General features: G+C 40.1%; 3 protein-coding genes across 4 annotated transcripts in view; all 3 read right to left on the reverse strand.

The window, feature by feature from the left end:
• Positions 1 to 7707, reverse strand: part of trim62.1 (tripartite motif containing 62, tandem duplicate 1) — a 33407-nt gene extending 25700 nt beyond the window's left edge. Inside the window, exons 1-2 of the mRNA XM_056398581.1 lie at positions 7581 to 7707; positions 5781 to 6332 (exon numbers count right to left, since the gene is read on the reverse strand). Coding sequence (XP_056254556.1) covers positions 5781 to 6188 — 408 coding nt within the window. The 5' untranslated portion in view covers positions 6189 to 6332; positions 7581 to 7707. The remainder of the gene's footprint in view (positions 1 to 5780; positions 6333 to 7580) is intronic.
• Positions 7708 to 9152: 1445 nt separating this feature from the next.
• Positions 9153 to 15332, reverse strand: tnfrsf1b (tumor necrosis factor receptor superfamily, member 1B). Of its 2 annotated transcripts, none has more exons than XM_056385939.1 (9): positions 15183 to 15332; positions 13654 to 13759; positions 11815 to 11940; positions 11520 to 11678; positions 11102 to 11195; positions 10773 to 11023; positions 10565 to 10651; positions 10325 to 10383; positions 9153 to 9868 (listed from the first exon to the last, which is right to left on the reverse strand). In XM_056385939.1, the coding sequence occupies exons 1-9, from the start codon at positions 15231 to 15233 to the stop codon at positions 9341 to 9343; spliced, it is 1461 nt and encodes a 486-aa protein (XP_056241914.1). In that variant the 5' UTR covers positions 15234 to 15332; the 3' UTR covers positions 9153 to 9340. The 2 variants fall into 2 exon arrangements, with proteins under 2 accessions (XP_056241914.1, XP_056241923.1); XM_056385948.1 differs by having other exon boundaries at positions 13654 to 13788; positions 15183 to 15289.
• A 1446-nt stretch (positions 15333 to 16778) lies between these two features.
• miip (migration and invasion inhibitory protein) lies at positions 16779 to 22505 on the reverse strand. Its single transcript, XM_056365516.1, has 9 exons — positions 22187 to 22505; positions 21529 to 21731; positions 20890 to 20995; positions 20691 to 20802; positions 20505 to 20584; positions 20251 to 20377; positions 18603 to 18699; positions 18324 to 18443; positions 16779 to 18224 (listed from the first exon to the last, which is right to left on the reverse strand). The coding sequence occupies exons 1-9, from the start codon at positions 22419 to 22421 to the stop codon at positions 18117 to 18119; spliced, it is 1188 nt and encodes a 395-aa protein (XP_056221491.1). The 5' UTR covers positions 22422 to 22505; the 3' UTR covers positions 16779 to 18116.
• Between the last annotated feature and the right edge of the window lie 394 nt (positions 22506 to 22899).

The raw sequence follows: 22899 nt of genomic DNA on the forward strand, positions 1-22899 counted from the left end.
ATATTAAGTGCAGGACAAGCTATCGCCTTTCTCTGGATGAGGATATTATGCCAGCAATACTCTAATGTAACATGACTGTTGTGTCTTTCCCCATGGCTCCATTTCCACATGAATGCTGCCTCTCTGCCACACCACCCTGACTGACCACCAAGCTGGACAAACTAATTTGTTTGGTGTGGGTGGGTGGGTGGTGGGAAATTAGCAGGGTGGGGGGCTGGGAACTAACTTCTTCAAAAGAATTGGTTACCAAACAAGATCTGTGGCATTTAATAAAGCACATACCTCAGGAACGAGGAGAAGATTACTGAGAGAGAAGACAGCACAGGAGAGAGAAAAAAAAAGAGACACAGAGAGAGAGAGAGAGAGAGAGAGAGAGAGAGAGAGAGAGATGGAGCTGCTATAGGAAAGGAGAGCAGTCTGAGGCGAGCCACAGGGGAGATGGCAGCCGTGGGTGCCCTTGAAATTGCCTGACTCATTACTGCAGCAGCACGGCCATGCGTGGTGATGGCAGGCTCAGAGAGAGCTCTCGGCTGGGCTCTGTCAGTTGGAGAGTGAAAGACAGCCCTGTTTTCAAACCACCAGAGGAACACTTCAAAGGCTGGCATGCTCATTCTCCCTTTTCAAACACCACACTGCATTACAGCGAGGCAAATGAGAAAAATGCTAATACGTTCTCACGATTAATCCCATGTTTGTGGTGTGATAAGGAAGAAATAACTAGGTATAAGAATGGTGTTAATGGAGGACAGCACACAGGTGCATCTGGACACTTTGAGTGACAGGTCTGTGTGGGAGACTGTACAACGCCACAGTAATCATTTAATTCTTCAGCTGCGTGGGTTTTTGTCGAACTCAAACCAGCGTCACTGCACAGCTGCCTGCTGCTATTCTTCTTTCCCATACCAACTACAGTATCTATAGTCTCAGGAACAAAGTTAAGTCCCCAAATGTGCATGGATAACTAGGGGCTGCAGTCTTCTTATCTGGTTTTGCACCGCTGTCAAGTAGAGCGTAAAGATGTCCCTTGGGCAAGCAGACAGCAGGAAGAGTCTGGCTCACCCTGCAATACTTTGGTTGTGCACAGCCCACTGACAGTCTTGATCATCACAATTAAGGCACAGTGGCCACTGTGGCTTCCACTTTGTCCTCCGCAGGAGCTGACTGCCAACTTTAGGCCACAGTGGTGTGATAATAAGTGCACAGCTTCGTCCAGCTCCAATCAGGGTTACAGTGATCCAGCCAACCTCTATTTAAGATGGCGCCAGCACCCCAAGTGAAGCATGACAGAGGGAGGGAAATGTAATCTCATCACCATTAGCCTATGATGCCTAAAATAAAGACATTATTTCCCAGAACATAAAGCACACACTTTACAAGGGTGGAGGAATAGAGGCTCGGTAGATAGGAATGTTTGGCTTCTCGGTTATAACCTCATCTTATGAGTTCAAAGAGTGAGACTGACAGGCCAAAATTGTTCACAACGAAATAACAGAGGATTAAAATGATGTGTATTAAGAAACTGGAGATTTCTAGAGATGATTGTGGCTCTGTTAAATGTTTTAGTTCTCAAGAAGTTTAAGATAATTTTGCATTAAAAAGGGCTTTCTGCTCTTGCACATTAGGTTTAAATGGTATTTAATAGCATCCAATACGATTGGCAGAATAAAACCGCTCCTAATCAGAATGCATTAGTTCCCTGTGAAATCTCCGCTCCCTGAAGCAAATGGCAGAGCCACAGACAAATCCCACTCGATCCTACCTTAATGTCCTTTATGTTGAGAAATGCGCGGAAGAGAGCAATTATGTGTTGGGTGAATGTTTGTCAGATGTGTGTGCGTCACCGTGCAACAGTCGGGTGCTGGATGTGTTTGTGCATTTCAAATTTGGCCCGAAGGGAGCGTTAACGGAGGAAAAGGATGCACATCAGCAGGAGGTAAAGCTCTCAACACAGCAGCAAGACTCAGGGCCTGAGGTCAGCAAAGTGACATGCCAGGCTAAGGAGATTACAACCAACCAAAGGCTGCACTCATCAGTGGACACTGGCCAACCAAACACACTGTCAACACACAGTTAAAGCGGTGGTGGCACGACATAACAGAAGTGTGTGACATCTCTGAACCCTGTGGAAATTTAGTCTGTTGCAGAATACCAAATCTAAGGCTTTGAATATATGAATGTGTGGTAACAATGAATTAAAGCTTAAGTAAAATATAAGCCATGAACATACCCATACCATAATTACAGTATGTATTTAGAGATCAAATGCTCCTACTGATGTGCCTCCAGAGGAATTCAGCAGTTCTGGGTCCCGGTCGACTGTTTTTATGTTTCTGTATTTCTTCATGGCGGCCCATTCTAAGGATTAGTCCAAATGTCTGAGTCTGAGTGATTACTGAAGATGCTGATTGGATTTTGTAGTTCCGATTGTGAGACAGTGATCATCAGTGCTGTGCTCTCTGAAGAAAGCTGAGTAACAACAACAAGGTGATGGAGCATATGTGTGTGTCATCCTGCTCCTCTAGCAGTTGATGGGGTGAGAGGATGATGTAATCTAATAACAAACACTGCTGGGAAAATGGACAGTAATAATGAATCATGATTCCTCAGCCATTAGTATGTTTTTTTTTTTTTTTTAAATTACTCCGGGAAAAAATTGTGACTCTTTCCAGAATATTTCGCAGTTTTGACCAAACCACAAACATTTTACCTGCCCTCTTTGTGCACTCATCTTAAAGTGCCAGAGTGTCAAACAATTCAACACAAAGAGACTAAGCTTTGGCTTTCAATCTACCAAATCCTTTTCCGCTCATCTACCAACTTTCCCACCCAACAAAAACTCTAAGATTCATTTTAAAAAAAGGCCACCAAGCTGGCATGACATGTGCCCCTGTGGCCTAGATAGTCAAAGCACTGATTGCTGCTGCAGTTTAACACATCCTCACCATGTTGTTTTGGCACTTTAGTTAAGTACTGTCAAGCCTGATGCTAAAAGTGAAGTTAGTGCCTGAGGACACAGCTCTCACACATTTGTTTCTATCCGACACGGCTCCTGTCTACTGGCTGGAAAGAAAAAGAGAAATAATGAGTAAACTTGTGAGCTGACTAATATCACAGGGTTCACAGTTACACTAGACACATTCCTAATAAAATGTACTTTGTGATCTCCAATGAACGTGACAGAAAATAATAGTAATGCCATCTGCTGCCTCGTTCTAAAGTTTGTGTTTGTCTGGTAAGGCCGCGATGTTACATAACAAACCACCCCACTTGTAGATCTAAAACAGCGACTATGCCAAGCTCATCGCGGGACATGGCTGTTTCCGATGGGGCCTCTGTGTACTCATACTCTCTCTCAGTATTGTAGATCTGGGAAGTCTCCAAAAGCTCCTGCCAGAATACCAAATGCCAGATCGCCGCCTTGAAAGGAGCTCCAAGCAGAGGGACAAGCTGGTGTCCAAGAAAAGGGAAACATCTTGTGCTGGGCCTAATTACTTCTGCTCCCAGATTACACAGTTTTGACCTTTCTCAGGCTTTCGGCACAGAGTCTGATTGGAAGTTAAGGAGAACAGCATTGATGTTCACAGCACTGTTAATTACATTTAACGCAGAACACAGGCGGGTGCAACTGTAGCTCTGTACTACCCACTGAATATGTTTACGTGTAATCTATTAATTGAATTAATTGTACCTGTCTTTTATTCCATGTTTAATGTCTTTCTTTGTCATCACAAAAACCTCAGTGGAAAAAATTGGTTACAATCCAAACAAAAGCATGTTTTTTTTTCATAAAAACTAAAAATAGATTAAATATTGCCAGTAAGCAAGAGGCATATCCATCATATCTGTAAAAGCTGCAATAGCAGCTGCTTAGAGGAGTTAACTTTGTTTTTCATGAACATATGAGAAATACATCAACTTAAGATTTATTACTACTGTAAATTGACTTGAGAACCTGCATTGTTGTGCAATCTTGTCCACGCTTGTTATTTTTGTGGCCACTTTTCTGGTTCTGAAATAGGAAGACGATGCCCTTATTCTTTATCCATCTGACAAAGTTCTGACTGATTGGTGGTTGTTTCTCCAACATCTGCTAAAGAGGACAACACCACACCTATTTAAATCACTCAAAAATCTGCAATGTCTGGAATCCGTCTAGTTGATGTGAGATCTTGGCCATATGAGCTAAAACCTGGGGCAATTAATACAGATCTAACCATGACACTAATTCAACCATATTTCCTTGGATAACTTGATAACTTTCTCTAGTTCTAAAGTTTGTCTTTATTCATTACAGTATTTCTGGACTAGACTGTCACAAGGCTTTTGGTCATTCATGCTGCCATTCGAAAACAAATGATAAAAATGACTGTTATTCAACGATTTGTCTCCCTATTCCTCCATCAGATAGAGTTTATAAATCAACTGCAGTCTGCATATAAACCTGCTCATTGATTTAGAGCATTCAAGGTAGATTGAGCTTGCCGTTAAAGATGCACTTTTAGAAGGGCGTGAGAGGTCAGGGGAATGAATAGGCCATCACACTGATACAGTCTCTGCAACCAAAAGCAGAGATAATGCAGTGTGGTGGTCTGAGTGTAAACCTTTCATAACCGCACAGCTGAGTGTCAGCCACCAACATTTTGGTCTGTTTCTCATCAAAAAGCTCACCGTGATGTTTGCCAAGAAAACTGGATATCTAATGCTTTTTTTACGTTACCTGAAAACAGATCTGAATATCTACTTTAGTAAGGGCAGAATTCAGAAATAAGACAGACTACATAACATTAGATTGGAATGTGTTTCTATGCATACTGGAGCAAAGAAGGAACAGGATTAGGAGATTTGTTTCACAGTTATTGGATTTTGGCTCTGTGGGAATGGAATTATCCAAACAGTGAGAGGAAAGCAAACACAGAACCAGCCCTGTTAAAGAGGAAAACATGACTCAGTGTAAACACATATGACACATTAACATGTGGAAGTTCATCAAAGTCACTTTCATGAAAAGATTACTGGCTCATTAAGGATTTTAAGAAATGTAAGTGTTTTTTTCCCCTTCATTTCAACAAACGCTGGTGTATTTAAATTTCATTCATTGCTGAGTCAAGATCTCTTCATGAAAACAAAACATCTTTTTTTCCCTTTCTTTTTTTTAAGTATTTTTGTGCCATTTTGGGGCAAAATACAAAGCAGAGACACGACAGGAAACACAGGGAGAGAGATTAGGGGTTGACATGCAACAAAGGCCTCCTGCCAGACTTGAATCGCAGATGTTGCAATTTATCTATAATGCTGATAAAACACAAATAAACTCTAATACATTTCTGTTTGTGTGTTATTTTACTTTTTCTGAAATATTTCCAGAATCTATATTTGTAATTTAAACTAACCACAGCAGGCAATATAAAGGCAGATTTGACATTAAATCCTGTGTGGGAAAAAAATAAAAACTTTGCTTCAGAGAGGTGTGACACTGAACTGAACTCACAGATGAGTCAGGTAATGTGGGCATCAGAGAGGGAAAGGTAAATTAGATATGTCTCATTCCTCACCACCTACTGTGCTCAAAGTACTCATAAGCTAAGCACAGAATCTCCACACTGCTTCAGTGGAGATGCTCTGTGGCAGTAAAGGGACTGAGGCTGAACTGTCTGGGCAGCTCCCACGGGGTCAGTGAGTGCAACTGCCTGAATGTGGCGCAGAGTACTGACGGGTTTTAAGAAAATGTCAGCCTCACCCTTGCTAATGAGCTGTCACAGTGTGTATGTGCTACAGCTGACCTGTATCTCCTCGTAAGCCTCGTCAATAGTGGTCACTTGGTGCTGCTCGTGTAGTGCTGGCTCGTCGCAGAAGAAGCACACCAGACTTTTATCAGTGAGGCAGAAGAGCTTGACCTTCTCGTGGTCCTTGCAGGGATAGGAGCTCCTCTGAGCGTTAAGGATGGCGTCCAGCGGGAAGGCGGAGTAGCGCTCCACAATGTTGGACAACTTGAGACTCGGGGAGAGGAGAGGATCGGTGAAGGTCCTCCGGCACTCTGGGCAGTCTCGTGTTCCGTGAGGCTCCTGTCTGCTCCAGTGCTCGGTAATGCACTTTCTGCAGAAGTAGTGCTCGCAGCCAAAGCTGACCGGGTCCTGGTAGATGCTGAGGCAGATGGAACAGAGGAGCTCGTCCTTCAGACAGCAAGCCATTTGAAAAGGTGAAGACCGAGCGGCATCTAAGTGGGCAATGCTTTGGAGCTGAAGGTGGTTTAATCTTCAGTTGAGAGGTTCACTGCCATGTGGGAGCTGACTGACAAGATCTTCAGGAATCTTGGGATTTCACCTTTATCGTGTCTGTTGAAACATGACAAATAACAACAATAAGATGCCACTAATCTTTTATTAGTAGAGAATACTAGCACCTATCACACGGTCTAATACATGTATAGCAGAGAAATCATTAACTGGAGAAGATTCTTGTGGTTACTCATTGACAAAAAGGATGTCAATGACAGCCCATTTAACATACAGGAGATTTGAGTGTGCTGTCAAAGCTGGCTGTCACTGCGCACAGCCGACACTGGTAAAACCAGGGTTTGAAAGTAGAGGTGTAAATTGTTTAATTGATCAAAAGGAAATTAATCAACAGAAAAACTGATAACCTAGTTATTGTTTTAAATAATTTTTACCCAAAAAACACTGACAGATTTCGGTGTATTAAATGTCAATAGTTGCTGGTTTTGTTTGCTTTTGATGGCAGTACATTGAATATCTTGTGGTTTGGGGCTGTTGGTCACCACACCAAATATTCTAAAGACGTCCCCTTTGGGAAAATGCATTTCTTGCATTGTGCTTCAGTACTTTCTGACTTGATTTTGACCAAGTTGAGAAATTAATTAGCAGATTAAAGGATAATTAAAATAGTCGTTAGATGCAGCCCTATTTCAAAGCACTTTTAATCAAAGAGTAGCCTACTTGAGTTGTGTCGATCAAATCATTATAAAACCAACACTAACTAATGATGGCAGAACCTGCACAATGTCTTGCGCTTGCATCATTTAATAATTTAACAACAACATATACCTCAATTTCAACTTCTCCGCCTGCTACATCGCTTTCCCCTCTAACTGTGGAGGATTTACTGACTTCCACAGATGACTGTCTGCACCAATCAACAGGGAAATCAGGGAAACACCTGCAGCGGTATTATCTTTTACCCTGTCTTCCTTCCTCCCCGGTGTTAAGAAGCTTCCTTTTAAATTCCCTAATGAAAAAGGTTTCAGCAGCCTGGGCCACAAACTATCCAACCTACATTTGTGCTTTAGCCTAGAATACATGCTTTTGCACTGGCTCGATCCACCTTGCTTGCGAGCTTGATTTGTAAACATAACCGACCAGGACCACGACACCTCCAACCACAGCGGGAGGATGAGAGGGGGCAGAGACACACACAAAAAATGGGGGCAAAACAATTGTTTAAGAAGCTATATATTAAAAAAGATGGATTCGAGGGGCGCATATAAAAGGCAAAGCCATATTAATATGACAGTTTATAATTGAAGAAATTGATTTTAAAAAAATTGAGAAAAAGACTCGACTCACCAGCTTCAGCGCAGCAACATCAGTGGCTCCAGTGCAAGTCTCTTTCAGGAAGGAGAGCAACACACAGCGGCAACAGACGGAACCAACGGTACTGAACCGTGGGGGGTGGAGGTATCAAACATTATATTTACGAGATAACAGCAATTTGTTCATAAATATGTATATACGAAATCTTATTATTATTTACACAATTATTCTGTATGTAATTTAGGAATTAAAGTGATTTGGTAAGTGAATATGAAGCGTAAAACAAATAATAAGTACAAGTATTGTCCCCCTTTAGGAATGGAATGGCTCAGACGTCCCCCGGTTAGCATCGCTGCCTAGCCACCTTGATTCGCCTTCATTACAACAAACAAACATAGCACTAAAATAAGATAGACTCAAACTGCAAGTTGACCCGTATGAGATGCTGACTTAAAAATGATGGTAGGAACAGCCTTTAAAATGGACTGTCACTGTTGACTGAAACGTTTTTATGAGCCAAAAGATAGAGGTTGTCATCAGCTGCCGTGTCCACCATTAACCAGCAGGTGTCAGGAGCGTCCGCAGAAAACGCCCTAGTGTTCACAGTACAGGTGGTGGAGGGTTTCCCATATACCAGTGCATCCATAGTCTAGGTATAGGCCTAAATCCATTAAACTCACAGGATATCTGCCAAATACTGTGTATAAAGATAGATAAAGAACTTTATATATAGTATGAGGTGTCTGCAGGTCTTGACAAAAAAAGTATTAAATTCAGTTCCCTCAACAAAACAAAAAAGGCCTTTGAAGGTAGGCTATGAGAAAGTCTTACCTTTAATTAACCAAGGTCCTTGTTCTTTTCCGGCCTAACAGAAGCCAGTAGCCAGGAAGCTCATCAATTCATAATGTGGTAATTGTCCTGGTTGATTTTTAGCAAAAACTTAAATTTAAAAATGAATTTTTATTTTTTAATTGGTTAAACCATCATTCAGTTTTCTGACACTTATTAGGGGCCAGGCATGGACAGATTATGAGACCCCACACTGAAAGAGTTGTAAAACAACTATAAATGAAATGTTTTGCATCTCTTTGTGGTTGTTTGAGTCTTTTTTTTAGGTAATCTTGTGGGGTTTTTTGCCTATTTGTGGTTGTTTGTTGTTTGTTTGATGTTTTGTTTTGGTTGTGTCCCCTCTCTGTGGTCTTGGTGGGTTGTCTGTGGCACTGGGGCTCTTAAGGTTAACAATTGTAGGATTTATTATTTGTTTTCTGTCATCCTCACATTCTCTTATTCTCAACTCTTGCAAGTATGGGAAAAATTAAACTAGCTACAATATTTTCACATAAAATCAGCTTTGTAAGATCTGAATCAGCACTGTTCTGAAATACGCTTTCTACTTGGACATGTCTTCAGTGATGAACTTCCAACATTTGGTAACATGTATGGGATATAATTTTATAGCCTACGAGACAAGTTTGAGGTGGGGCAGTAATTAAATACTCTTGCAAAGATAGGAAAATCTGGATTTTAACTCATTACCTTATTACAGATGACGTGGGAAAATTTACATCCCTTTTTAATTTTAACTCCTTGTACTATCTCACAAACTGAGAGACAATATTAGCATCTTTATTTACAATGTTCTGTATATACATATATATAGTGACAATATGATTTTGATATGGGAAAGTTTAAGCTTGTCATGTCCTCATAAAAACAATCAAATTGCTGTCAACGTTGCATCATGAGAGAAAGAAAAAACTAATCGATTTATCAGTTTTCCTGCAGGTGACTCTTCATACACTGTAACTTCCACTGTCCTGTACTGACATTTGCGAATGTTTGCCATCTTCTTGCTGTGGGATGCTATAGGATTTCTCCTCCTCTCCAAAGGGGAGTTGACAGTCTGCTTCCTTCAAGTTTGTGGGAATAACAGATGGCGTCCCGCCAGACCCGTTTCCTATGTGGAAAGTGATATTGACATTGACATGAGGACTGGTGGTCACAGGGCTGATGATCTGCGGGCTGGTAGGCTGAGAGGAGTGCTGTGCAGGGACACTGGGCTGAGGTGTGACAGGTTCTGTGTTGGAAATTAAAGTCATTGGCTCTGACAGAGCAGAGCATGAATCGTCAAGGGCGACAGTTGATTGTAAAGGGCCGATGGAGTCATGGCTGCTGCAGCCGTCTGTTCGGGTTAAAGCTTCAGTATAGTTATTGCACTGGCTGTGGTCACTGCAAGCTTCCCCTTTTCCCAGAAGACCCTGTTGTTCTGGTGAGTGAGTCAATGAAATCAGTTGAGTTTCCCCCAAATAACCCGGAATGATCTGAAGGAAAAAGAAATGTGGAGTTTAATTTTCAACATTTCCAACTGCAGTCCGTGGTCATTTTATTAGGTACACCTGTACAGTCTAATGCGTTCTAATACAGTTGTTCAGCCATAAAGTGTGCTTTTATGTTTCAGCTTTCTTGACCCTAACATAGACGTGCTCATTCAATTATTTATTTTAGCATTCAGGTCATGGTAAGTGATGGCTCTGCACTATATTCAGAGGAGTTTCTGATATTCAGCCCCACTTTATATAATAACATAAATAGGAAAAAAATGAATTTGCACATTTCTGACAGTGTCTCCAAAAACTAAAATTATAAACTTTGTAAAGTTTTAGAATTTATGGCAGAGCTGTTGTATTTGATTGCAACAGGTTGTATAGGTGTACCTAATAAAAGGGCCACTGAGTGTATATGCAGTCACAAAGAAGAAAAGCCAAGGAAAAACTCACTTTATCACTACTTTCACAGTTTCCATTTGCATCCACTTTAAGAGGAAATTCTGCAGTGTCTGGGCAAAAAAAATGAATGATGCAGAAAGTATAATATAATAATATAATATAAGAAAAATAATGGTCATTATCATTCTGTATTTCAAGTTGATTTGGAAGATAAATATAATCCAGATACAATCATAGCTTTTCCACAAAACAAAAATATGATTAATGCCCCTTTTTGCAGGATAAACTTACCTTTCTTCCAGAAATGTTTGTAAAAACACACCAAAATGATAATGATGAAAAGCAAAACGGATCCAATGATTCCAGCACTGACAGCAACTAGCACAGACATAAAAACAGACACAACACAGAGGTAGAAAGAGAGAAATATTGAAATACTAATTATACCTCACAGTTTTCTCATGACGATTGCTTAGAAACACCAAATCAGTGACCATACCCAGAGTAATGTCAGGTGCTGTGAGTGGCGGTGGGCTTTTTGTTGAACGGTTGAATACTTCCTTTGAGACAGGCAGCATGGAGTCGGAGACTTCTAAGACTGTGCTCCTCATTGTACTTGCAGTCATGACTACAAAGCCAGTGTCATCCGCTTTTAATGTTTTTGGAATCTGTGCAGTTGTAACACCCTGATGTTCACACAAGGTGTCCGAGGTAGTGTTGCCTTTTCTGACAACAGCATTCCCATGACAGCTGTAGAGAAACAAAGGAAGAGGTAAAATATCAGAGTTTCTAACGGATGTATACATTACCTGAGCTTCCTTCACTCACTTTGTATGAGGCCGACAGCGGTCCGTGAGGGAGATTGTGTCAGAGAACGTCCCGACTGGGCACTGTTCACACCTCACATTTGAGTTTGCCGTCCCTGAGAACAACATCCAAATATGCTGCAGTTTACTTACATTTCAACATCAGACATCTTATTTGATTTCAACTTTATGATGCATACATATGTAACATTAATTATTGCGTTAAAGCATTGGTAGATTGATTGTCAAGAGCGCATTTTCTACGAATTATTTATCTATTCTTGACATGTGAAATTTCCAATAATTATAAAGGGCCCTCACAAACAGGAGATGGCTCATTCCATAAGGTTTGTTCTTAAAATTTTTAATAAAATATGCAAGAATTACATGTATGGTAAACACACACATGTGTGACTATTAAAAAATAGCAGATGCTGTACCTGGCAGAGACACTCCATGACCAACTTTGCATGGGATGTACCTCGCACATTCTTTGCAGTATGGGCTGTTAAATCCTATCACACAATACATCCCAGGCATGCACTTACACCTGGCCCTTGTGGTAGAGGAGCAGTTCTGGGCGTACTCTACACCATTTCCTGGTTATATATAGAAACATATGTTTTTCTCACTGAGAAAGTCGTGTTAAAAAGTGGAACAAAAGTAATAAATCAAAAGATATAAAATCAAATTAGCATTCTTTCCAACATGGAGATTTATAGTGCAGCTACTGACTTGTTTTGCATTTTTCACAGGAGAAGCAGTTTTGGGCAAAGTTCCAGCTCTCCATGTACTGGCCTGGTTCACACTTTGCACACACACTCTCAGTAGTTTCAGTGCAGTCCTCTATCAGTCGCTCACCTGTGATAATAAATCCACATTAATCCACTGTCACTGTATTATTTACACATTTTACAACAACATGTAGGTATTGTATTATGAAAACATAAAGATTCAAAGATAAATGATTCCTCATATGTTTTCATTGTTGATCATAGTTATCATCGTTTGCCTACAACAGTGTGAAAATGAAAATGGCAATACATAGTTTGTATGACACAGATACTGGCTTACATGTATTTTATGTTCGGTGAAGTTTTTATTTATGAGATTTACGATCAGTTTAAGTAACTAATGCAAATAGAAGTGTTACTTTTTCACTCAGATGCTTGAGAGGAGTAAGATATAGTGGCTATTCAATTAAATACACACATTTAAAAGCTAAAAGCTATTCAGACAAACACCCACTGCTAACCTCACTCACTCCATAGTCGAGAAATGGAATGTAAAACAATTAACTCCAGTCCGAGTGGGAGAAATGAGGTTAGCAGACACATGAGATATTGCTTGAGCACTTCAACATTTTTTATAGCTCAAATCTTGATTGGGAAAGGGTGTGGAGGACAGCTCTGATGAAAAAGCTTCTAAGGAAAATTCACCCTGAGAACTAAAATCTTCACTAATGTAATTTGACACACTGTGTTTACATTTCTGCTCTGTATGAGCTGCAGCTCATGCTGCACTGCTGGCCACACCTGAACCACAGATGTCACACTCGTACTGTCCAAAGCCAAAACACTTGCTGTGCTACATAAACTACAATGGTACTTTTAATCTCAATCACTTAGTAGAAGTAACAGTCAAAAGAAGAAGGGCATGTTGACAGAAATGCAGAACAAACTGATCTTAGCCTCTGTCATTTAGCACTAAAGTATATCATGTTTTTAGCCACAAATGCATTTTGAAGACCCCCTTTTATGGGATTTTTGTTTTAAAACAAGTCAGCAGGAAACATTAAAGAGTCAGCCAGAGACAATGTTTTCAACCAACTCATGGATTTTAACGTTAGCTTAATTAATCTGCCAGCACCAGTTCGTATTGAGAAATGATACACTGCTTTTGTCTCTCTCTGTCTGGTCCAGTGTTAAAAAATAAAGCTGTCAGCATTCTTTGGAAGACAAAGTATGCCTAGGCAACATTTTCTAAACTACCCCAAATCTATTTTGAGATAGTTGAGGTGGTAGCTACTCTTACTTCCCATTACATATCTGCTTATTCCCAAAATACTAATACTGTATGAAATAGCAGTATATGAAAAAATTTACTTCATGCTCCTTGTTTCCCCAGATGAAACAAGGAACATAAAAAATGTCTTTAGCTACAGTAGCTGATATTTATCTCCTCTCACACCTTCACGCCCCAGCTTTTAACAACAACAGTTCAAGTTATGTGTGTATTTCTAAACGTTAAATCCTCACAGTATGACTCTCTACTGTAATGTCACATCGTCTACACTCAGGACAAAACTGATATTTATACAGAAAAGGACTGTTAAGAATGATTTAAAAGAAAATACTTTTTTTTTAGTTGGCTTCAGGACAGGTACCAGGATAGACCATCAAATAACCTTTTTATTTTAAACTACCCTGAGACAACTTTGAGTTTCAGTACAGTATGTACCCAAGCACTGATATTAGTCTGGGTGTGTGTGTGGTTTTCTTTTCTAATGAAACTTTTGAAAAAAAAGAAAGAAAAGATTGCAGTCCTTGCTGTTGTTTACAGCACAATGCTTACCAGGGCGGCATTTCTTGCAACACAGGTTAGATTCATCAGGCATGTATTCTCTTGTTGAGTTGCGACAGTTTCCATTTGAGTCCACCGTATAGGGCTGAGAGCACACCTACAGGAAATTGAGACGATGCTTATCCTCTGCTGGTCAGATGAAGATGGGGGAAAACATAGAAGTCTTTTCTCATAACCTACTGACACACATGCAGAGCCACATTAAAACTGCCAGAGGGCAAGGGCTTGGTCATTCAGGTAAACTGAGTAACTTTGAAACTACTAATGTGAAAAATGTTTGCAACCCAGACACGTATGTGCCAGAGCTTTTCCCTTGAAATGCACCTGCTCTGAAGTACGCTAAACCTACACCTTCAATCCATCAATAAAGACAGTAATTTTAAAATCAACAATTTAGTCAGTCAGTTGCTAACGGGGGAAGCAGACAAGTTGACCAATGACTGGTTAAACTTTTCATTATGTTAAACAAGCACCTAAAGTAATACCTGACCACCCACACTTGCACCCACTTTTTCCCTTCTGGTACTGCACCCGACCTGAGTTGCAGACATGGTCAAACAGGCAGACATTGTTCTCAACTTGTAGGCGGTGCATTTCATTTCCACAGTATCTCTCCCCTCTATGTGGGGCCCTCTAAATAGTTTGGGCTTCAGGCATTGCGCACATGCATACATGTTGTACACGTACAACCTCACTTTAATTCTCCCCCTACTAAGATATCATAAATACAGTAACCACAGCATTGGTGTGCTGAAAAGGTTCACACACCTATACTGTGCATAAGCCTGAAACTGTCTCACCACAGTACCCACCAATGACAAGCAAAATATGCAGAATATGCTGACAACTGCAGTGTGTTTCTCGTATTACAGGAAATAGAGGCGGCAACCAAGAAGCCTTCGCTTCTGAGGCACAAAGTTCTTTCTGTGGAGTGACCCCTGATAGCACAGGGAGCGATGATAAGATAAACCTCCGGGAAGGGACAATCAAAGAGAACATTACTGTTTTTTCCTTTTTCTCCTGACTGCATGCCTCAAAATCTTGTTTATGAGAAGTGCAAAGTGAGATTGAAAGACAACAGAGAAAGTTGCTACATCATTTCATAACTGGGTGTCTCAACAATGAGATATTCAGTCTGAAACTGAACTCAAATGTCAGACACACGAAACCAAATATTCATAGATTCACCACAACAAAAACTATGCTTTAAACCTACTGTAATTTCACATCGTCTACACTGAGGACAAAACTGATATACAGTAAAGGACTATTGGGAATGTTTTAAAAGAAAAGGATAATTCTCTTTGTTGGCTTCAGGACAGGTACCAAGATAGACTTTATGGTCTAATGTGTTTCCATTTGTATAACACAACCATCATTTGACATATTTTCAAATACTAACTTTAAAAGTCCCCCAGTGCCTCCTACTTCACATTCCCAGGAGTAAGTGAAACTTACTAACAACTCAAAGACAACTTTTCAGAGTGCATGACAGAATAAAAGACAGACACGAAGCCTACCTTGGCAGTTTCGGCACTCAACAGAACCAGTAGTACAAGTATTTCCTTCATTGCTTCTTAAAAGAGAATTATAGACTGTAGAGGATACAGCTACCAGCATGTGCACTGTACTGTTCATTTTAAAAAGGCGGGCCAACAGTCTGTGCAAGCAGCACCAATTTCCTTGAATTGAGACGAGTGTTTGGAGGAAGGAAACGAGCAGGCAGGCATTTAACCCACATTCACTGCTCTGATGTGAACAACCATTATGAGGTTAGACATAGTTTAGATGAGGTTAAAATCTGATGCCATACCGCCACATGGAAGACGCCTGATACCTTTTGTTTATAGAGGTTTTCTTGTTTTATGGAAGCACGAAAACTGTTTTATGGTTTTATAGCATTTAATGTGGCTTTTTGACACAACAGAAAAATAATTTTAATGTGAAGACAGATTCCTGAATTTATTTTTAAAGATATAATACAAAGTATATCTTCCCTGTAATAGGACACACCTAAATCATCACTGGTGCAGCCCAAAGGACTTTATCACAGGAGCCATTTGAACATGCAGGAAAAGCACAGGTGGATCTAATAATATTAACGGATTTCAATGGGACAGCGTCATCATTAATGTTATTGATTTCACCTGTGCTTTTCCTGTGACATTTGAAAATGTCTGCTGTCAGTAAGGCACATGACACTTCCTTAAACGGAGAACACGTTTCTATGGTCAAGGGTTTTCAGTCTGGAAAGTCCAACATTTGGTCAGTTGGTATTTTTGCAAAAACCTGTAGTATACAGTACAAAAATACAGGTCCCACTTCTGGAATTCAAAATGTAAACCCCCTACATTATAAATCATCTCACTCATAAAATAATATAGTAGTTATATGTAAGTGTAAAATAGAAATAACCCCAATAGAGGAAGTGGAAACACTGAGATTTTCTCTTTGTGTTTATAAACAGACAAGTCCAGATGCACTGTAGCCTCACAGACCCCAGCTTGGTTTGCAGATATATAACATTTTAGATATCACAGAGTTTGAATATTCAGGACATCAACTTAATTTACTGTTTTTAGGATAATTGATTCATGCTGCTGGGTTTCTAAGCTGTGGCAGGATACCGTAGCTGAAAGTTACATTTGTGATAACAGAAATGTTGTTTCAACCAGAAACCCTGCATAAGCTCTGTGACTGTCATTGGGGAAGTGTTCCTGAGCAAGGCACTAAAGCCCACTTTAAGGGTGCCCAGTTAAATGCCCATGTGCTTTACATAGTTTGTTCCTGCGTGAGCTGCTGACATTTCATAACAAAGTTTCCCCTCCCACATCCTGAACATTTCTCTGGTACTCATGCACAGTTGTAGCAGCCCTTTTGTTCATTGTGCTCGATATGTTTATGTCTGTTATATTAAATAAGTTTTAGCGTGTCGATCTGGAGCGATTTAAAGTCAGACCTTCAGTGTTTAACTAGGTTTGTTGGTACAGTATAAAACGTGACTTCCACCTTTCTATGTTTTGGCCTACTTTCATGTGTTGGTGCCCTGATCTAATTTTCAAAAATACAACACAATTGTTACGATTTTTAAATGATAGACTTGCAACTTGTTTGAGTCAGGTATGAACATACTGTCTGCTTTTATTTTTTCTGTAGTTCCATTTTTACAGTGTGGTAGTTCACTACAGACAGTCTAAAATCATTGTGTCTATATCAGCAGTATTAAGCAATAACAATGATGTTCACTGTGATCTCTTATCAGCCTCGATTGAGTTTCAAATCGTGTTATTTCCATGGAAACCAATGACTGTGACTTTCATGTAAGCCCCAGTTCAGGATCTGATCAAAGCCAAGTAAGTTTATTGGCAAAGATCTCTCAGTAAGATACTGGAATTTGAAGCCAATGTGTAACTCAGCAACTTTAAATCATAGTGTTTGTCTAATGAAAACTAGCACATGAAGAAAAAAAAAAAAAAAAAAGGTTAACAAAGCTTCACTCTGGTATCACAGCAACCAAGCTCAAACATAACTATCAACAGTCAGATAACAATATACAGATGATAGATGTTGGTTTGCTTTGAAAAGTTGTTTGAGCCATAAAACATCAAAGTACTGTAACTTCAACACACAGCAGGACACAAAGAACTCATTGTGAAAAAAAATAATTAAAAGGAAGTAAAGGAAATGAGATAGTTTCCTTTACTTTTGATTAATTCCATTCATCATTTTTATTGATTTGATTAGAACACATTAAATACATTATCCTGCTCAGCAAAAACCGGAAAAAGTTATGTCATAGGAAGGGTGGCTACAGTATAGGTGGTTGTGGTTTCCTTTGAAATCTGTATAGTACCTACTGCCCTTGTGTCTTCATGTTCACAGCCCCACACTAAGGAAGTCACAAAGGAAGTTAAAAACAGAAGTAAACATGAGCCTGGGAGCCAAAGAAAACAGCTGGAAAGGGAAACACAAACTGGTACTTCTGAGCAACAGATGATTCAAAATGTTTCCCTTATTGTTGTGAAATTTACAAGGCGAACTCTGTATGTGCTCTATACGTGCTAAATGTCTTCCCTTTCCTCTGTGGCGTAATGTTATGATCTCTTGCTTCACATCCACAAGGCTGCTGACAGTCACATGTGGAGCCTAAATCTTCTCAGAAAAAATGAAGAACTAAAATGCAACTCCTGTCAACATAAAATATGCTGCTATGTCATGTGCTTTTATTCACATTATGTATGAATAAATAGACATAAAACAAGCTAACGTGACGCGACAAAACAAATGGTCTAATATTTAGAATCAATTTCAGGAACACATAGTTAAAAATAAAAATAAATAAAAATGGAAAATCATTTAGGGCGGTGTCAAACGGCTTGCAGGAACTACAAGGATCACTTAAAAATAGACTGAATGATGGTTGATTTTTCAGCACACTGGGTAAGATGCGCTTCTTAGTTTTTTTTGGGTTGGAAGTGTTGGAAGTTGTGACGAGCCAAGCATGACACATTTAGGATCTGGTCAGAGATCTGGTGACTGGACACTTTGGGCACAGAGAGATCCTGAAAAATAACATGACGATCATTTGAGAACTGAGCCGTTTTTTTGTATTGTAATATTTGGACTTTGAGATACAATGATGTAAGGCTGCAGTGTCTCACCTCCAGTTCCTTGTTCTGTGACTCTGTGAAGCTCTTTGTTTTCAAACTGCTCTGCAGATCGAGGGTGCTGGGTGGTGGCAGGGTGCTCTGACCTGTGTGTGACCAGCCTGAGAGACAGTGCTGGAAAAGAGTGAGGAGATCCACTGAGATGTAAGATTTTAAGTTAGGCACAGAGGTGCTCGCACAATATGTTAAGATTACAGTGGGAAAATGGCGGTTCATTAGTTGAAAAACAAAAATCACCATGCAGTGGGTTCTCTCATTTGAACGTCTACTCACCGATGGCAAACCCAAACTATCAGAAGGGTCAAAGCTGCATCGCCGATGAGCTTTGTATTTGTAAGGTGGCAAGAGGGTGGAGCGAGGGATGCTGACCCTTACAACAACAAAAAAAGAGTTAGAGGAAGGGTAAGTGTACTTTAAGCTCAACGAAAACTAGAGAAATTGCACATTCATTTTGGTGTGAGTACCATTATTTGACAACAACATTCATAGACGTACAATTGCTTTTTGCATAGTTTATTATGAGTAGATTTAATCGTAAATGGATAAAATTGCCCATCAATCCACACCCAATAGGCCGCAATACCAAAGTGAAAACATGGTTTTTGTTGGTTTATTAAAAATCAAAAACTGAAATCCCTCATTTACAAAACTATTCAGGTCCTTTACTGTGACACTCCAAATTGAGGTCAGGTGCATTCTGTTTGCTTTAATTATCTTTGACCAGAGCTTGATTGCAGTTTACCTGTTGCAAACTGACTTGACATTGTTTTTAAAGACACCCATCTGTACATGTAAGGCCGCGTGAGTCACACTAAATGTCAGGACAAAAACCAAGCCATGAAGTCCAATGAACTCTCTGTAGACGTCTGGAACACTTTGTGGCGAGACATAGATCAGACCAAGGATATAAAAGCCATTTCTAAAGCTTTGATTGTGATGTGGAAGAAGTTTGGAACCATCAGCACTCTAACCAGGTAGGAAGGGCCTTGGTCAGTGAGGGGACAAAGAACCCAACAGACCTTCAGAAGTCTGGAAGGATGATCATCTCATCAGCACAATCAATCAGGCCTTGTCCATAACCTGGCTACTACTATCCCCACAGTGAAGCATGGTGGTGGCAGCATCATGCTACGGGGAGGCTACTCAGCGGCAGGGAAAGAGAGACTGGTGAGAATTAAGTATTAATGCAGCCAAATACAGAGAGGTCCTTGAAGAAACCCTGCTCCAGAGTGCACACGACCGGACACCGGGGTGACAAGTTCCTCTTTCAGCAGGACAATTACCGGAAGCATAGAGCAAAGGCCATGCGGGAGTGGCGTCAAGTCTCTGATTGTTCTTGAGTGTTGCAGCCAAAGCCCAGAATTGAATTCTACAGAACATCTGCGGAGATACCTGAAGATGGAAGTCCACAGACACTTCACATCCAATCTGACAGATGATAAGAAGATCTGCCAGTGCAGAATTCGTAAACACTTACCCAGGAAGACTCGAAGCTGCAAATGCAGCCAAAGTGGCCTCTGCAAACTACTGAAATAAGGGTCTGAATACTTCTGTAAATTAGATTTTTTGATTTTTAATCCATAATACATCAAATGTTTTTAAAAATATATTTTCACTTTGTCATTATGGGTTATATTGAATGTAGATTGATAGGCAAAAATCACATTTAAATCTTCAACACAATCAAGTGCGCACAAAGGGAAGGGCTCTGAATATTTTCTGAAGCCACTGTACAAGTAAACCCAGGAACAGGACGTTTCAGAGTGCAATACATAAACAGCTCGGGAAATTACGTGCTCCATAGCCTTTTGGATTCATCTAGCAGGGACAAATTAAAAATTTGCCTTTCGGCTGGTGGCAGTTAAGTTTTTTTTTTATTGTGTATAAGTTGTCATAAAATGCATTTCACGATATTTATTACCTGATAAGAGCTGGTTCAGCTGTAGTGTGAGGGTGGGAAGATTTGTGCGTTTTGCACACAGGACAGTGCTCCTGAGAGTGAAGTGGGACAGGGAACAGTCTGCTGTTAATCCTGTAAGAGAATGTACCTGTAGGAGAGGAGGAGAAGAGGTGAACAAGCGGAGACAAGAGTTTCTTCAGCTGTCATGAAAAGAAGAATGAAAATGAGAGTTCTGTGAGTAGTAGTATTCAAATAAATGACCCAAACCCTCTTACATTGATGAGTGTCTGTGTTAGTCTCTGGATCATCCTTGTTAGTTAGCAGCGGCAGCCCTGAATGGTTCTCCTCAGAAAATCTATGAAGAGAACTCATTAATATTGACTAAATGAAGCTATCATCAATCACAGGTAAACTTGACTCACATACTCATTTGCAAGTGCAATTAAGTGAGAATCACTCACTCTGCTTGTGGCATGTGGACACACTCATCTTTATGGAGTGATCGAAACACGTGCAGGTCATTGAAGAACTCGTCAGAGCGCTCTATCAAGGAATCCTCAGCATCCAGGACTCCTTAGAGGAAAAAAAACAAACATCACATATTAGACCTCCATTAGATGATTATGCATTTGAAAGAGACATAAAAAGAGAGACCAGTACCTGCGATCCAGTCATATCCAAGTAAGGGCTGCAAATGATGCCTGTCACAGGCAGGTATCTCTTCACATTTGTCAGACTGAAATGTGACTCGACTCCGCACCTCCCTCTTCAGAAAACAAATTGTGAAGAGAATTAGTGATCCGTATGTTCTTCTTCAGATATTTTTGGATACAGTCACTGTTCTTTGGCTTGGCAGAGATTAAACACTAACACTTAAGAGGAAATTCTGTAAAAGTTCATACAAAAGCATAACAAGCATGTTGGCTCTGTTGTTCCGTCTGTGTTTCCTACCAAACTCTAAAGAGTCATCACTTACTGTAAAAAGCTTTAGAAAGCAGCTGAAGCTGATTAATTTAAGTTTCATTTTGACAAATGTTTGAACTTGTGGGTCCTAAAAAGTCTAAAATCCATCTTGCTATCTCCTATACTTCCTCATTGGTTAAATACACCCCCCAACAGTCCTCTGATAAATTAAAACTATAAGGTGGCTGAGTGACTGTAGAACCTTTAGTAAAATAAACATATGGAAATAACAACATAAACATTAGACATTTGGACATGCACTGCAATTGGTTCGCTTCAAGGAAATCAAATTATGTTGAAAATGTTTATCTTTTAAGCTGCGTTTCTTTTGCTTACCTGTTCTTTACTGTGATTTACTAAACATGGTTTATTGCTGTGTGGCTTTGTTTCCCGTCGCCTCTCCTGGACCTGAGGATGTCTGTCACTGTCTTTGAAAATGACTGATGAGTCTGTATGTTGAGCAATCCCTCCTCTATGTTTGGAGACCAAAGATGGTGTGGAAACAGTGCGCGAGATGCCTGTTTGTCTCTCACATGTATCTGATGGAGACAGAGGAAAAGATTTCCAGATCAATGATTCAGGATCTTTCTTTCAATTCATCGCTTGCACACCACAGAATGCGGAGATGTAAAGTCAACAAGTTGTACCAAAGTTGTAAACGCTTAAATGCACCTCAGCTCCGGAGAAAGCTAGTAAGTCATTAGCAGTGTAACTGACTTTCACTTGCTACTTGTTGTAGACTGCAGGGAGTTAAACGCGGTTATACTTTGACAAAATATGTCCAAGCTTTGTGTTTAATGTGGTGTGTGGGTTGTCTCGCGCATTACAAAAGAGCTTTTTTTAACGACTGAGTTCAGTGCAGAGATTTCATAAATGAAGTGACGGTACATTAGAACATTTTGGACTACGACACAGATCTTATCTGGTAGCTAACTCAGCTCATATGTGCAGTTTTCTCTTACGCATTCAGCCTCAATTTACGCTGTTTCATTACCCGCAAATCTCACGGTAAGTTTGGCGAGGGCGGCCCTTGCCGAACTGCGGTCTCCATCGGTGCACGTCACCATGTCTTCAGGCTGTATCCTCTCCTCTGCCTCGTCCTCTCTCTCCCTCTTGCGGCTATGACTGCAGCCCCTTAGACTCTCCACTTTCTCTCTCTGCCGCTTCAGCTGGTTCAGTAGATCTTTGTTTTGCTCTCGTAAAGCGTCCAAACGGTCTATGGAGGACATTTTAAAGTTTAACGCACGTTGAAATCGCGTTGAGCTGACGAGGTAAAACAAACTCTCTTCTCGTGAATTAAACTGGACGCCATAACAACGTATTGACAACAATGATCTGATTGGCTGCGAACGTTCTACTCGTCATACAGTGTAACCGTCCGAGGTTTCTCTTAAAGTGACAGACATACCTTTGATTTAAGCTACAGGACATGATATTGAACAACAGAGGGCGTAATTTACTCAATTAGCATAGGGGATGCAGCTAAGTAAATAAACCAGGATAAAACACAATATTAAGTTAAATTTCAAGCAGCAATTAGTTGCAAGAAGTTCAGTTTCTTCAGCAGTGTAGATAGATAGATAGATAGATAGATAGATAGATAGATAGATAGATAGATAGATATAGATAGATAGATAGATAGATAGATAGATAGATAGATAGATCTGATATATAACAGATGTGATAGATAATGTAATAAATAAAAAC

This window comes from Seriola aureovittata, chromosome 2 (assembly GCF_021018895.1).
Source record: "Seriola aureovittata isolate HTS-2021-v1 ecotype China chromosome 2, ASM2101889v1, whole genome shotgun sequence".
Lineage (NCBI taxonomy): Eukaryota > Metazoa > Chordata > Actinopteri > Carangiformes > Carangidae > Seriola > Seriola aureovittata.

Coding starts and splice junctions, on each gene's coding strand:
- tnfrsf1b (XM_056385939.1), bottom strand. CDS start 15,233: ATGAAGGAAATACTTGTACTACTGGTTCTGTTGAGTGCCGAAACTGCC. Junction 11,679..11,814: donor CTGTGAAAAATGCAAAACAA/GTCAGTAGCTGC, acceptor ATATATAACCAG/GAAATGGTGTAGAGTACGCC. Junction 11,024..11,101: donor CGCTGTCGGCCTCATACAAA/GTGAGTGAAGGA, acceptor GTTTCTCTACAG/CTGTCATGGGAATGCTGTTG.
- miip (XM_056365516.1), bottom strand. CDS start 22,421: ATGTCCTCCATAGACCGTTTGGACGCTTTACGAGAGCAAAACAAAGAT. Junction 18,444..18,602: donor ATAGTTTGGGTTTGCCATCG/GTGAGTAGACGT, acceptor ACTCTTTTCCAG/CACTGTCTCTCAGGCTGGTC. Junction 18,225..18,323: donor CACAGAACAAGGAACTGGAG/GTGAGACACTGC, acceptor GTTATTTTTCAG/GATCTCTCTGTGCCCAAAGT.